We start from the raw sequence: 13069 nt of genomic DNA, 5'->3' as shown, positions 1-13069 counted from the left end.
AACATTTTAAATTTCCTCTAATTTCCTTTTAGAAGAATGTGTCATTAAGAGGAGTTATTCAATTGAATTAATTTAGCATTTTAATTGAATCCCCTGGGCCGGCCGCACGTCTGATTGGCAGGGACTGCAATCATGATTGTGTTTTAATTTAGGTGGCAGATAAAACCAAATCGAGTTCGCGTGCTGGTCCCCTCCCCCAGCCCCCAGAGTGTCCCCACCGGATGCAGCTCAGAGTCGGAAGCGGAGTTTGATGAACACAGACGGCACCCGTTGGGGCCTGGTGCCTTTGTCAGCAAGAGCCCTCCGCCCCGCGTGGGGCCGCTCCTGGCAGATCTCGGGCTGTTCACGGGGAACCGTCACCTGTGCTGGGGGAGGTGGAGCCATTCTCTGGGAGTGTCCTCCCGTGGTCACCGGGGGAGCCCCAGACGGGCCGGCCAGGACCCAGTGCTGTTGTGCACCCACTGGGAGCCTCTGGGTTCCCCCAGTCTTTCTTGCTCCTCCTGACCGCTGTACCCGGGGCAGTACTGTGGGGCTCTGACTGTCCCCTCTGCTGGGAGCCGCGGTCCCAGGGGGCAGCAGTAGAGCAGGGCAGAGAGGGGTGGGGCACACCTGTCTGTCAGGGTTTGGGGTTGGGACGGGCGAGGGCCGGCCCCCTTCCCTGGCCCGACCCACAGCTAGACATCGGGGGCGGGCCCCCCGGTACCCCAGCCCGTTACAGAGTCCCTTCAACAAGGGAGTACCCAGCCCGTGTGGCCGGGGTGACCTGCTCTGCTGTCGGCCTTGAGCCTCTGCAGACGGGAGACGGCCTGACCGGGGCCTTCACAGACACTGGGTCAGACCGCACAGACCCAGCGCCCCGATGGTGGTCTCCATCCAGGGCCTCCCGGGGCTAGAGCACCTCCGCGTACCTTCCTTCCGCCCTGCCCTGCGCACTTCCCTCCCAGGGTTCAGAGCGGGATCTGTGATGTCGGGTCCTCGAAGACGGCCTCACGGGGACGGTGGGCGTCCTGAGGACCCCACGCACGTGCCCTTGGTGTCTTCTTCTCCAGAGTCAGGGACACTGAGCGCATGTTTGTCCGCTCCTTTCCCCGCAAGCAGAGTCTGGGCCAACAGAGGCCACTCCACGCTCTCGGCGGGCTCTGGCCTCACCGCTGCCGGGCCCTGCTGGGCGCTCAGGGCTTGCCAGGCTCCTTCGGATGAACAGCGCTGCGTGAGCTCGCTGACTGCACCCCTGCCTGTGGCGGGCTGCACCATCCCCCGACATGTGCTGGGCCAGCTGACCTCCCTGATCCCACCTCCCCCCACTGCCTGAGGGGCTTTGGTTTTGGGAAGGGACAGAGAGGCGAGGAGGCAGAGCGGGGAATGCCCTCAAGGCCCGAAGGGCGACCTCGGGACAGCGCTCGGGCATGTGACCGAGGGCACCTCCTGCAGGTGACAGGGTCTCAGCACAGTGAGGGACCCCTAGAGCCATGTCCCCAGCCTGTGGGGTCCCAGGCCCCAGGGGGAACATTGCTGCTGAAGTCGGGGTGGCCTGCCGCTGCCCCCTGCTTCCCAGCAGCCCCCGCGGCCCCGGGAAGCTCGTGGCCCCGGGTCGTGGGTCACGGCCTCTCTGTCTGGTCACAGGCTCCGGGGTCTACATCACGCGCGGTCAGCTCATGAACTGCCACCTGTGCGCGGGCGTGAAGCACAAGGTCCTGCTGCGGCGGCTGCTGGCCACCTTCTTCGACAGGTGGGTCCCTGGACGGGCGCGGAGGCCATGTGGGCCTCTTGGCAACACGCTCGCGCGCTGCGGCCTCGGGTCCACGGCCCCCCGCCGTGCTGATGTCCCACGGTGGGTCGGGGACGTGCGAGGGGACACGCCCATCGGAGGGGGCCTGGCTGCCCCGACACCCCCTCCCCATAAAATAAGAACCACACGTGCTTCGTGAGTGGGTCAGAGGGGCCCATCCCCGAGAAGCTTTGCTTCCCTCTCATCTCTCGGAGAGTGGTGGGGTTAGGGTCGCCCCGACCCCCAGAAGTCAGTAGCAGTGCAGGGGGGAGGCCGGGAGAGCAGGCCCCCCTGGCCGGTGGCCTCACTTCCCTCCCCACCCCACCAGGAACACCCTGGCCAACAGCTGTGGCACAGGCATCCGCTCCTCCACGAGCGACCCCAGCCGCAAGCCTCTGGACAGCCGGGTTCTGAACGCTGTGAAACGTGAGTGCCCCGGGGCGCCCTGAGGGGCTGGGGGGGGCTGCCGGTCCCCTGGGTTGGGGACCGACGCTACGGGAGTTGGCTTCTTCTGGGCAGTGCGCCGGCCCTGCAGGGCTTGGGGGCGGGGGGGGAGAAAAAAGAGCAGCTCGCGGGAGCCAGGTCTCGAGGTGTTAACGTTCTTGGTGGGTTTCCAAGCGTGATGGATTCAGCTGCGTGCGGAACTATTTTAATATGTGAAATAGATCTAATTTTCCTTTTTGAACAAAACCCCTTATTTACATTTCGAGGTTATTTTGAGCCTTTGCCATCTGCTCGCCGGCTTCTGCCTCCCGCTCCTGGGTGCGGGGGTGGGGTGTCGTGGAGCCCGGTCCGTCTCCGCGGATGACTGCTGCCCCCGGCCCAGCCCCGCCCCGGCCTGCTTGGGCCACCCTGGCCAGCCGCGGGCCCTCCCGCGGCGGTCAGCACGCGAAACGCTGTCTCACTTCCTTGCTTGGAACACGTCTCGTGAGACCGATTTTGTTCTAGAGCAGAGAGGGCCCTTTGTGATAGGTCGTGACAGTCCCAAAGCTGGCGGCCGGCTGGGCTCCGGGAACGGGGGGTGTGCGGGGATGCTGGCATGAGGGGTTCGCCCCAGGGACCTGTGTCCCGCCCCCAGGCTGCTTGCAGAGCTGGGTCCTGGGGCTCCCGGGGCAGGGGACTCTCAGTAACACTGGAGTGTGGATATGGCCCTGGCCGCCGCTTCCTGCTGGTGGGGGCTGGGTGCGGGACAGGTGTGGACCCGCTCCCCCACACACTCCTTGTCCAGCCTGTGAGGAAGAGCCTCTGTGAGGGCCCAAGAAGCCTGAGCCTCACAGTGGGTAAGTGCAAGGGCCACCTGACTCGGGCCCCTGCCCCAGTTGCCCTTCTGGCCAGAGCAAGGTCACTGAGCAGGCTTGTCTCAGCAGGCCCTGGGACCCAGGGCGGGTGGGACAGAGCAGGAATGTGAGGCCCAGAGATGCCAGGGACCTGCCCAAGGCCACACAGCCAACCTCTGCCCACGGTCTCATACTCTGACACTGACTGTCCCTCTTCCCCTGGACATTCTGGCCTGAGGGAACAGGGCAGGGCCTCCAGGGTCGAGTGGTGAGAAGGTAACCACTGGTCTGCCAGCTGAGACCAGGATGGACCCCGGGGCCAGCGGCCAGCAGGGTGGAGGCCCCCTTCCCTGCTGGCCCAGGAGGACAGCTGCGGCCCACAAGCGCCCGGTCCCCGGGTCGCTGACGCCGCCCCCACCCCGTGTTTGCAGTGTACTGTCAGAACTTCGCCCCCAGCTTCAAGGAGAGCGAGATGAACGTCATTGCCGCGGACATGTGCACCAATGCCCGCCGGGTCCGGAAGCGCTGGCTGCCCAAGATCAAGTCTATGCTGCCCGAGGGCGTGGAGATGTACCGCACGGTCATGGGCTCCTCGGCGGCCGGCGTGCCCCTCGACCCCGACTTCCCGCCCGCCGCAGCGCAGGTGTTCGAGCAGCGCATCTACGCAGAGCGGCGGGGGGACGCGGCCACCATCGTGGCTCTGAGGACTGACGCCGTGAACGTCGACCTGAGCGCCGCCGCCAACCCCGGCTTCGACGCAGCCGAGGAGGCGGACGGGGCCGGCTCGGTCATCCAGGAGGTGGCCGCGCCCGAGCCGCCACCCGCTGCGGCCCCGAGCCCCCCGCAGCCCTTCGAGCAGGCGGGCGCGAGCTCCAGCCGGCCGCAGACGCCCGCGGCGCCCCGGAGACCGGAGGCGTCCTACGCGGGGACCTTGTAGAGGGGCCGCCGGGAGGCTCGCGGCCGGTACTAAAGCTGCTTGCATGCGTTACTAATACAAACAGATGTGATCAAGCCACTTACTACGGAACTGCTACTGTTGCCTGAAAAAAATGTGATTTTTATCCTGCTTGTATTTAAAGTTTATGAAGGAAACAAATGCATTCGTTATACTGTAAAGGGTTAGTCCACTGGTGACCTAGTTGCGAGGAAGGTCCCAGGGCTCCTTTGATACCTGCGAGGTTCGTCTCCAGGCCGTGGGCCTCTGACCCCGCTCCGGGAGGGACGAGAGCCTGTGGTCCCCGGTGCCTGGGAGCCGGATCTGGGGGCCAGTGGCCTGGGGCCTGTCTCCCGACCCTCGCTGCTGACTTGGGGGACCCCATGCACCCTTTGGGGCCAGGGGCCAGGGCTGGGCCCACAGGGGCCAAACTCCTCCTTTTCCCTTATTCCTAAGACTCGGGGGTCAGGCCTGCCGGGCCGGCTGCGTGCGTGGAGCGCCCACGAGCGCGTGTGTGAGTGCGCGTGTGTTTGAACGTGTGCAGGGGCAGCGGTGTGAGCGCAGCAGGGGGAGGGAGAGCTCCATGCACCTCCAGCCTCCTGCCCGGCGTCTGGGGGCCCTCCCGGCCCCCTCAGCTCCACGGCCAGGGCAGCCCCGCTGCCCTTAACCATGTTGGGATTACATTTGTTTGTTTGTTTTTGTCTTAATTCAGATCTAGTTCATGTATGGTTTGAAAACTTTCAGACCAAAAGAGCAAAAAATTAGGGAGGATTTGGTGTCCCTGCCCTCAACCCTCTATGCCTGGGTCTGGGTCTCCTGTGGACCGTGCCTCGCCCTGCTCTGGCCCAGGTCCCAGGGAGATGCCGCCGGGGTGTGTGACAGAGGAGGGTGTGGGAGCCCCTCGTGGCTGGGCTGGGCCTGAGCGGGTCCCGAATTGTGCTGCAGACCCTGGGCCCGGGCGGCGGGCGGTGGGCAGGAGGAGCCCGGCAGCAGCAGGGCTGAGGATCCAGAGCATGGGGTGGGGAAGTGCAGTGAGGAGAGGCCGGAGACAGCCGTGGTGGGTGATGCTGGAAGGCTCACTGCCGAGTTTGGGTGCCGGTCTTTGGTGAGCGAGGGCGCGGGCTGTGTGCACGCGGCCAGTGGTCGGGAAGCTTCCTGCTGAGTCCCACGTGTGCCCCCCCCCCCCGCCAGCCGCCCATGAGACCAGATGCCCTTCCATTCCCAGATGAAGGGGTCTGTTGCCCCCCGCCGCCGGCACGCTGCCTCCCCCGACCAGGTGCAGAGCAAGCCGGCAGCCTCTGGGCTCAGCCTCCCTGTGACCCACAAACCTGAGCCTCTCCCAGCCGTGGGCCTGCCCTGCGGGACTGCGACACCCGTGTGCTCAGGTGCCCTCTGACCAGGGCCCTGTGTGGAGACGCTTCGGGGAGACCCAGGTTGAGCGTGGAGCCTCCACGCCTCCTCCAGCCAGGCCACACATGGGCCTGCCCTCCAGAAAGATCTGAGGGCTCCCGGGAGGGAGTGGGGGCACCTCGGGCAGGCCCGTGGGAGCTTGTCTCAGCCCCTGTGCCCGAGAGCAGCGGTTGGCGGGGGGCGGGGGGGGTCTGGGCCCGAAGGGCCGCACTCCTGGGGATCCGAGCCAGCCTTCTGGCCCAGAGGTGAGCCACACTGTCTCCGCCTCTTTCTCCCCTGACCTGGGCCCACCTGGGGTTGGAGCTGCCTGGGCCTGGGGCCCCAAGGCCACTCAGGACCTAGCCCTCCTGGAACTGAGAGGCGGCCATCCTCAGGCAGCCACTGGGGGTGTGGGGGGGGATGGGGAGGCTTGGCCCCCATCCCCCTCTGTAGCTTCCCTTCCCAACCCTGATGTGCACTTTAATTTGACCATCCCTGAGGACCCTGGGGAGACAGGCGGCTGGCCTGTCCTGGCCGTCCGCAGAAGGGCTCGCACGCTCGCTCTCCCTGTCCCCCCCGCCCCCCAACTCCAGAGTGAGAGCGGCCCCCAACCTGAGGCCGGGACACGAAGGGGTGCCCGTGGCCCGGTGACGGCGGCAGCGCCCGCACAGAGAAGGCCTGACCGCTGCTCAGGCCAGCACAATGTCCCGCGACCTCTGTCCCTTAATCGTGTGTAACCGCCGTCCGTCTCGTTGTCCCAGGTAGGGAAGGCAGGAGTGATGTGTGAAACTTCAGTACTTCAATGTGAATGGGTCCTGAGCTCCCCTGAGCCCCAGGCGGGCCAGGCCGAGCGTTTTGCACTAATGTGTCCCGCAGCGGACGTGGGTCCAGAGCGTTTGCGGACGGGCGTGGCTGATGATTGTATCTGCCGGGGCGCTCCCTCCGCGTCCAGAATGTTCCGCGGGGCGGGCGGCGGCGGGCCTGGGCTGGGAGGGGCCGACCAGAGTGCCTTAGCATCTTCTGATCATTTTTCCCAAGGAAAACCCGTTAAAACCGGACCCTCCCCCTCCTCTGTTTACAAGACGACTAATGCCTGTCCTGTGAGCGCGACCCCGACTCACCCCGACCCCGTAGAGCGAGAGACAAGCCACTCAGTATTTATGACGCGCCTGCACCTGACCCCCCAGCTTGACTATTAGCAATACACATACACTACGTAGACTAACACAGAGCTGAGTTAGACCCGCGCCTTTCTGAGGAGGAGAGAAGGGACTGGACCCCGTCGGGGCGGACGTGGCAGGCGGCCGGCTGGGCCCCCACCCTCGCCCACCCTCCCCGGCGGACGGGCTGTGCCGCAGGAGATAGTGGGATGGAGTGCAAAAGGTCCAGAAGTGGGGATGGGGAGATGGGACGGGATACCGTGAGCTGGCGGGGCCGCCCAGCCGGTGCTTGAATTCTGTCTTGTGTTCTGTGCCGTGTCTGCTGTCACCCAGAGTTCTCTGTGGTCGCTTAAGTTCGCGTTGGATTCATGCGTCTTGCCTTGCCCCCGACTGTGGCCGTGGCTGTGGGTGCGTGGCCACGGGGAGGGACGGTCCTGGGAGCCCCCCAGCTGCAGTCTGGTTCTGGGGCGGTTGTGTTTGGAGCTGGGAGGGGGGCAGGGGGTGAGGGCTTGGGGGAGGACAGGGACTCTAGGGTGCCCGGCCCTGACGTCCCCTTGAAGGGCAGAAGGTTCTAGTACCAGCCCTGTGCCACCCCCGCCACTTACTGCTTAGCTCCCCCTCTCGGGTTATTTTTATGGAAGTGTCTTGATGCCAGTGGAAGGCCGATGGCCCATTAACCACCTGAAAACTGTGAGAAAACCTCTGTTTGCCTTTGCCAGCAGTAAATCCTACACACAGAGCTGGGAGTCTGGAGCTGCTGTTCCAGAATGTTGCTGGTGCGTAAGTTTGTCCTTCTGTCAGCCAGGCAGCTCCGCGCGTCACCCGCCGCCGGCTGGAGAGCGTTAGGGCTTTGGTACAAGACGTTTCTAACGCGCCAAAAGGTTTTGGGTTTTGTTTGTTTGTTTGTTTTGTTTCTTTGGAAAAAAAAAACATGCAAAGGAAAATTATGCAGAATCTAAAGCATTCGGATTGGACAACCTGCTTGAATTCCAATCAACTCCTTCGTTGTTAGCGTTTTGCACATGATTGTAATTTTTATGTCAAAAGAAGCCAAAACTTGCAATACTATTTTTAGCAGACAAAAAAAAAAGAACTAAGTATAAAATGTATAAATATTTTTGACTTGAACATTGGATGGCACTGGGTGCAAACAGACCGTTCATCCTCTGGACGGAGCGTTTGGGAAAAAGAGCCTTTTTACAAAGACATGGTTCCTGTCCAGTCTGGGAGGGGTTAAGTCCTGCTGTAACTCACGACTGTTAAACAATAAATAAATGAAATCACTGTTCCTTGTGCCGTGGAGCAGGTTTGTTTTCCTAGAACCATCCCCGCCCCCGTCCGCCCCCCCACCCGCCCAGCGAGCAAGCTCGTCCCCCCCCTTCCCGCAGGTGCGTCCTCCCTCCTGCCGGCCCCCAGACCCCGCCGCTCAGCAGAGTCAGCGCTGTCGCCTTTGCTGCCGCAGTAGTCCCAGCCTGCAGAGACGTCCACCGGCCGCCAGGAAACCCAGGGCTTCCGCGGCGAGCGGAGCCCGAGCAGGACATGGAAGTCCTTGCAAACAGAAGGATGTGATCGTTACTTGTAAAGCGCTTTGTAAAATTCACATTTACAGAATAATAAAGTCAGTTCAAACCCAAGTGGCTTGCGCTTTCCTCCGTCAGTGGGACTGGGGGAGACATTGTGGAGCCAAGGAGAAAGCCAGCTGTTGGGCGGGGTGGCCCAGTGACTCGGGACACCCCCAGGAGCCAGGATCACCGGTGGGGCCAGGGGCCTGCCCAGGCTTGCTGCCCAACAGGCGCACTCACCTCCCCTTCCCCCAGTGATGTATCTTAATGGGAAGGGGGTTGGGTGGGCAGGATGCGGGGACGGGGGTGTCACATGCCTGGGGCAGGGCCTTGGGCTGGCCTGGGAGGGGCCCCTTTTCTTTGTATTGTCTGCAAACTAGGAGAGCCGCCTCACCTGCCTCACCTGCCTGCCACCCGCCAGGTGTGAGGTACCTGCTTCCGCTCCCCAGCCGGCTCCTCCTGGGCCAGGTCTGCCCCCACATGGACAGAGGGGGAATTGCAGATGAACGGCCTGTCTCCTAGCCTGACCAGGAGCCCCTGATGCCCACCGGGGCCCTGCCAGGCCAGCTCTGGACTGGGGTCCTCAGATCCAGGCTGGGCCACTCCCTGCCTCCTTTGTTTCTCTGCTGTTGTCTGCAAGGACGTTTTTGCGCTAGGCCCCTCACGTGTGCTTCCCACACCCGGACACCTGCAAGGTGGGCTCCTGTCTTCCTTTGCCGCCGCACCTCTGGTCCCTGGCTGAGCTAAACCATGGGTGTATTTGCTCCCTTGTTTAGTGAGCTTGTCCCAGGGACAGGGTGCTTCATGATGACGTCCCAGGATGGGGTCCCCTGTATCCACGGCACATCATAGTCTCTCCCCAGGAATGCTCAAGGAGCCTGGCCCTCACAAGTCTGGGGAGCTGGGTGTGCGTGTCCCCACCCTGCTGCTGGGCCCAGCTCTGGCCACCGGGACAGCGTGCCACTTCGGTCTTGTTTCCACAGCTGCCCCCAGCCCAGCTGACAAGTGTCATCTCGGGCCTGTGCCAGCCCCTTCCCACCCACGCCTCCAAGCTGCTGGAGGGGGTGCACTCCCCTGTCACCTCCCTGGGCTGGTAGAGACACCTGTCTCTGGGCCACAGGATGCCCACAGGCCCCAAAGGCCCAATCTAGGCGGCCTAGGGCCAGCTGAGGCCCACGCGGGATGGAAGTACGAGGAGGCTCTGGGCTTGGAACCCAGTTCTGCTGGGACCTGTGACATGGGGCCTCCTGGTGTTTCAGGAGGAGCGGCCGGGCACCTGTTGGCGATACCCCCACCGCCCCTGTCCTTCAGCCGGCCTCCCTGCCCGCACAGCCTGGGCAGAGACTGGCTGAGGCGTCAGAAGCTCAGCCCCTCTGCTCAGCCCTTTGTCCTTCCTGGGCAGAGGGTGCGGCTCAGCAAGACCAGAGGCTTTATCCCCAGCAAAAAGGGTCCGAGCCCCTGGGGTGGGGGTGATCCTGAGCCTGTGGAGGAAAGGCCTGCTGGTCCAAGCGGAGGTCAGGGTGAGGGCCTGGCCAGTGCAGGGGGCGGTGCAGGAGGAGAGCAGGGAGGAGGGGGGCAGGGGGCTGGGAGCTCCCGGTCTTCATTGACGAGCTTTGGGTGGCGTGTTCTTCACCACCCCACGGGGTGGGCATCGTCCGTCCCTGGAGGGGGATTGCGGGCCTGCTCTGAACACCCAGGGCCGTGCGGGCAGTGGCGTCCACTGTTGCCCAGGAGGCTTGGGGCGGGTCAGTCTCAGCTCTGTGTCTCGTCCGCTCTATCAGGGGGTCCAGGAGGTCTGGGCAAGAGGGTCTGCCGAGAAGTGGACACAGACACTTGCTCAGGGACCACTGGGGGATCTCTGTTGGGACGGAAAGGGGAACAGTGGGCCCGTGGGCGGTAGATTAGGGCCCTGGGCGGGGCAGGGAGGGATGGGGTGCTGAGATGCCCCCAGCTTGGAGACATTTTGGCTTCCGCACACACAGGGGACGAGCACACAGGGGTGAGCAGGCGGTGACAGTAGGGTTTTACAGAGGTCTGGCTGCCTGTGTGCCTGGTGGGGGGGTGCGATGCCATTCCCCCCCGGGTGCTGCTTCTTGGGCTCCCTGAGAGTGTCTGTGGCCAGGGGTGAGGGCCAGGGCTGGGCCGGGGTAAGGTGAGGGTCGGGGCACCCCGGGTAGCCTCGGGAAATGCAGCCATGACGGCGGGCTGGACGGGACCCCTGGTCCGGGGCTGTTCTTCTGGCCCTATGACCCACCTCGAGGGGGCCTCCATCAGTCCAATGGAGGCTGTCCTAGGTGGGCCAGGGCTGTGAAGGCTGCTGTGATCCCAGGTCCCCACCCAGAGCCCCCGGGGCCCCCTTGCAGGGACTGGGCCTACGGAGGGAGGGTGGGGGGAGGGCAGAGGAACCGAAGTGGGCGACATCCCGGCCCAGGCAGCGCCGGCGCCGGGGGGCCTCCTCGGGTTCCCCCCCACTCCTCCCACAAACACAACCCACACCAGGGCGGTAGGTCTCACTGAGCAGAGCTGCTCCCAGCCCCCAGGGGACCCATAATTGACGAACTGCTCCGGACAGACGGCAGAGCTGGGAGATGGATGGCGTTGCCTCCGGGGGTGGGGGCGTGCGGAGGCCCTGATTTCCTGGAAAGGCAGCCTGCTTCTCCAGGGCTGGCCATCAGGGGCTGAGGGGACCAAGGCCTTGACCAGGGCCAGCCAGGCTGGCTGGGACGGTCCCAGGCTGGGACAGAGCCCGTGCCCCAGGCTGGGTGCATGGCCGGGGGCCGGCCGGCTCCTTCCCCTTCCTGGAGTGCTGGGCTGGTGTGTGGCTGTAGCCCAGCTCTATCAGTTAAGGACAGAAGCCACCCTGGCAAGGAGCCAGCCATGTGTGTCTCTCTTGCCTCCCTGTGGTGGGGCAGGTTCTGGCAAAGGGCTCCCCCAGCAGCACCGGGCACCCGTTCAGGAAACAGCTCTCCCTGATATGGGAGGTTCTGGGGGCCCCACCTGCTTGTAAACCACCCCTCGGGGTGTCCAGCTCTGCGGCCCTCACCCGGCTCAGGCCCTTGGCCAGCCCTTCTCCTGCAGTGGGGCAGGGGCAGAAGTTCACCCCCAAGGAAGAAGTCATGGCCCCCAGCTGGGGGACTGTACTTGGACAGGAGGGCGGAAGTCACCCCTAGTGGCAGGGTGTTCAGATACAGGCCCTGGGCAGCCCCCAGGGACAGTCTCGGCGGCAGGGGTGGGGAAAGTGACCTCCACGGCCCCGGAGTCTGGGTCTCCGTCCTGAGCTGCCTCCTGAGGCCCCTCCTTCCCCTGGACCCACGGAGGCCTGGATGCAGCTTGGGGCTGGGAGAGCATTTCCTGCCCCAGGAATTAGCAGGGAATTAGAGGGAATTAGCAGCCCCATGGACCCCAAGCCATCCCGGAATTAACCCCAGCCTCCCGGCCAGCTGGGACCCTGGTGGTTCAACTGTCCCATCCCTTCATCCATCGGCTGGGCCCCTCTCCGGGCCCCCATCCTCGACGCCCCGGTAATGTGGCGCTGAAGGGACTCTCTGGGTTTGAGGTCCAGCTTAGGGCCACGGGCTGAGACTGGCACGTGTTGGCCCATCCCCCGACTGGGGCTTCCGTCTCCAGGTCTCCAGACTGCAAGGTCTGTGCAGTGGGCCCCACCCACAGTGCTCCGGGGTCCCTCATGGGGAGGCCACCCTCTCCCTTGTGCCCTATGGCCTGCAGAAGCTGAGGCCTGCAGAGGGGCGGGGCCACGGGACACAGCCCCGCCCCGGCCCAGCCCTGCAGGGGAGGGCAGGGGAGGGCAGGTAGCGGGGGGGGGGGGGGGGGGAGCCCTGAGGGCTGATGCCCCCAGGCAGCGGGCAGCGAGCTGCAGACCGGGGCAGGTGCTCCCGCAAGGCACCCGCGCCACACAGACAGGGGACCGGGGTCATATGGAGGGGGATTGGGGTGCAGAGCTTGGGGCGGAGAGGGATGGCCTTTGGGCCAGGTTGGACTCCAGGCCTCAGGAAGGGGCTCCAGGCTCGGACTGGCGGCTTCTCTCCCTGCCCACGGAGTGGGGTGAAAGGGAGGGATCTGCTCTTTGTCTGAGGACCGTGGGGCGAGGCAGTGGGGTGGGAGAGGCCTGGGGGGAAGGGATGGGAAGGGTAGGGAGGGGAGGGGAGGTAGGCAAAGCTGGGCTCACCACCTGGAGGCTCTGCGGGGCTGGAAAAGGTCCCCCTGGACTCAGGGACTGGCTGCAGGGGTGTTGGCCTCTGTCTCCACATAGGTCCTGGGCAGCCACTGGGCTTTACAACCCCACACACCCCTTCCAGTGCCTCCCCGGGCTGGGGCTCTGTGCAGACCCAGAGCCTGCCTAGGCTGGAGGACTGACTTGTGCCCTGGCTTCAGCCCTGATGGGGACTCCAGTCCCAGGGGACATGCCAGGAGGACGTGCACTGCCCAGTGCTGGTCCCCAGAGCATCTCCAGGACTGAGTGGGGGAGCCCCTCCCGCAGGGGACCCTGGACTTGGGCTGGAAGGGAAACATCAAGCCACCACAGCTGAGAGAGCAGGACTGGCAAGGCAGGCATGTCTGGGAGGGAAATTGGGGCCTGATGCCAAAATGCTCGGAAAAGCCCGGCCTTGATCGGATGGGCTTTGCCGTAGACCCACCCCAAGTGGGAATACATCAGTGATTAGGCCTAAAAGCTCGGGCCATTTAGCTTTTATTCGATTGGCAGAGAGGCCCTCTGTGCCCTCTGCTTTTTGCCGTTTGATTATATGTCTGTGCTCAAAATGCGGTCCTGGAGTGCAGGCTGCCTGCAGGACTCGCTGGGATGGAAATCGGTTTGATTAGCGAGCAGTGGATTTGGTGAGGACCATCAGGGCGGAGGCTGTGATCCAGGCAGAAGCCAGCTCTGCTGACTTGGAACTTCCTGAGGACACACCTGTGTGGAGGGACCCACGCAGGAGGAGCCGTGGCTGGAAGGGGAGGGC

At 64.3% G+C, this 13069-nt stretch overlaps 1 protein-coding gene across 6 annotated transcripts in view; it reads left to right on the top strand.

Annotated features, from left to right (window-relative positions):
- NACC2 (NACC family member 2) overlaps positions 1-8162 on the top strand; it is a 64883-nt gene extending 56721 nt beyond the window's left edge. For all 6 annotated transcript variants that reach the window (XM_044264551.1, XM_044264550.1, XM_044264546.1 and 3 more), the window contains 3 exons: positions 1624-1729; positions 2097-2194; positions 3477-8162. In XM_044264551.1, coding sequence (XP_044120486.1) covers positions 1624-1729; positions 2097-2194; positions 3477-3982 — 710 coding nt within the window. In that variant the 3' untranslated portion in view covers positions 3983-8162. The remainder of the gene's footprint in view (positions 1-1623; positions 1730-2096; positions 2195-3476) is intronic.
- Positions 8163-13069: the final 4907 nt, after the last annotated feature.

The sequence above is a fragment of the Neovison vison genome, chromosome 9 (assembly GCF_020171115.1).
Source record: "Neovison vison isolate M4711 chromosome 9, ASM_NN_V1, whole genome shotgun sequence".
NCBI classification, from domain to species: Eukaryota; Metazoa; Chordata; class Mammalia; order Carnivora; family Mustelidae; genus Neogale; species Neogale vison.
Note: the sequence above shows the minus strand (reverse complement) of the source record. Positions and strands in the feature narration are given on the sequence as shown.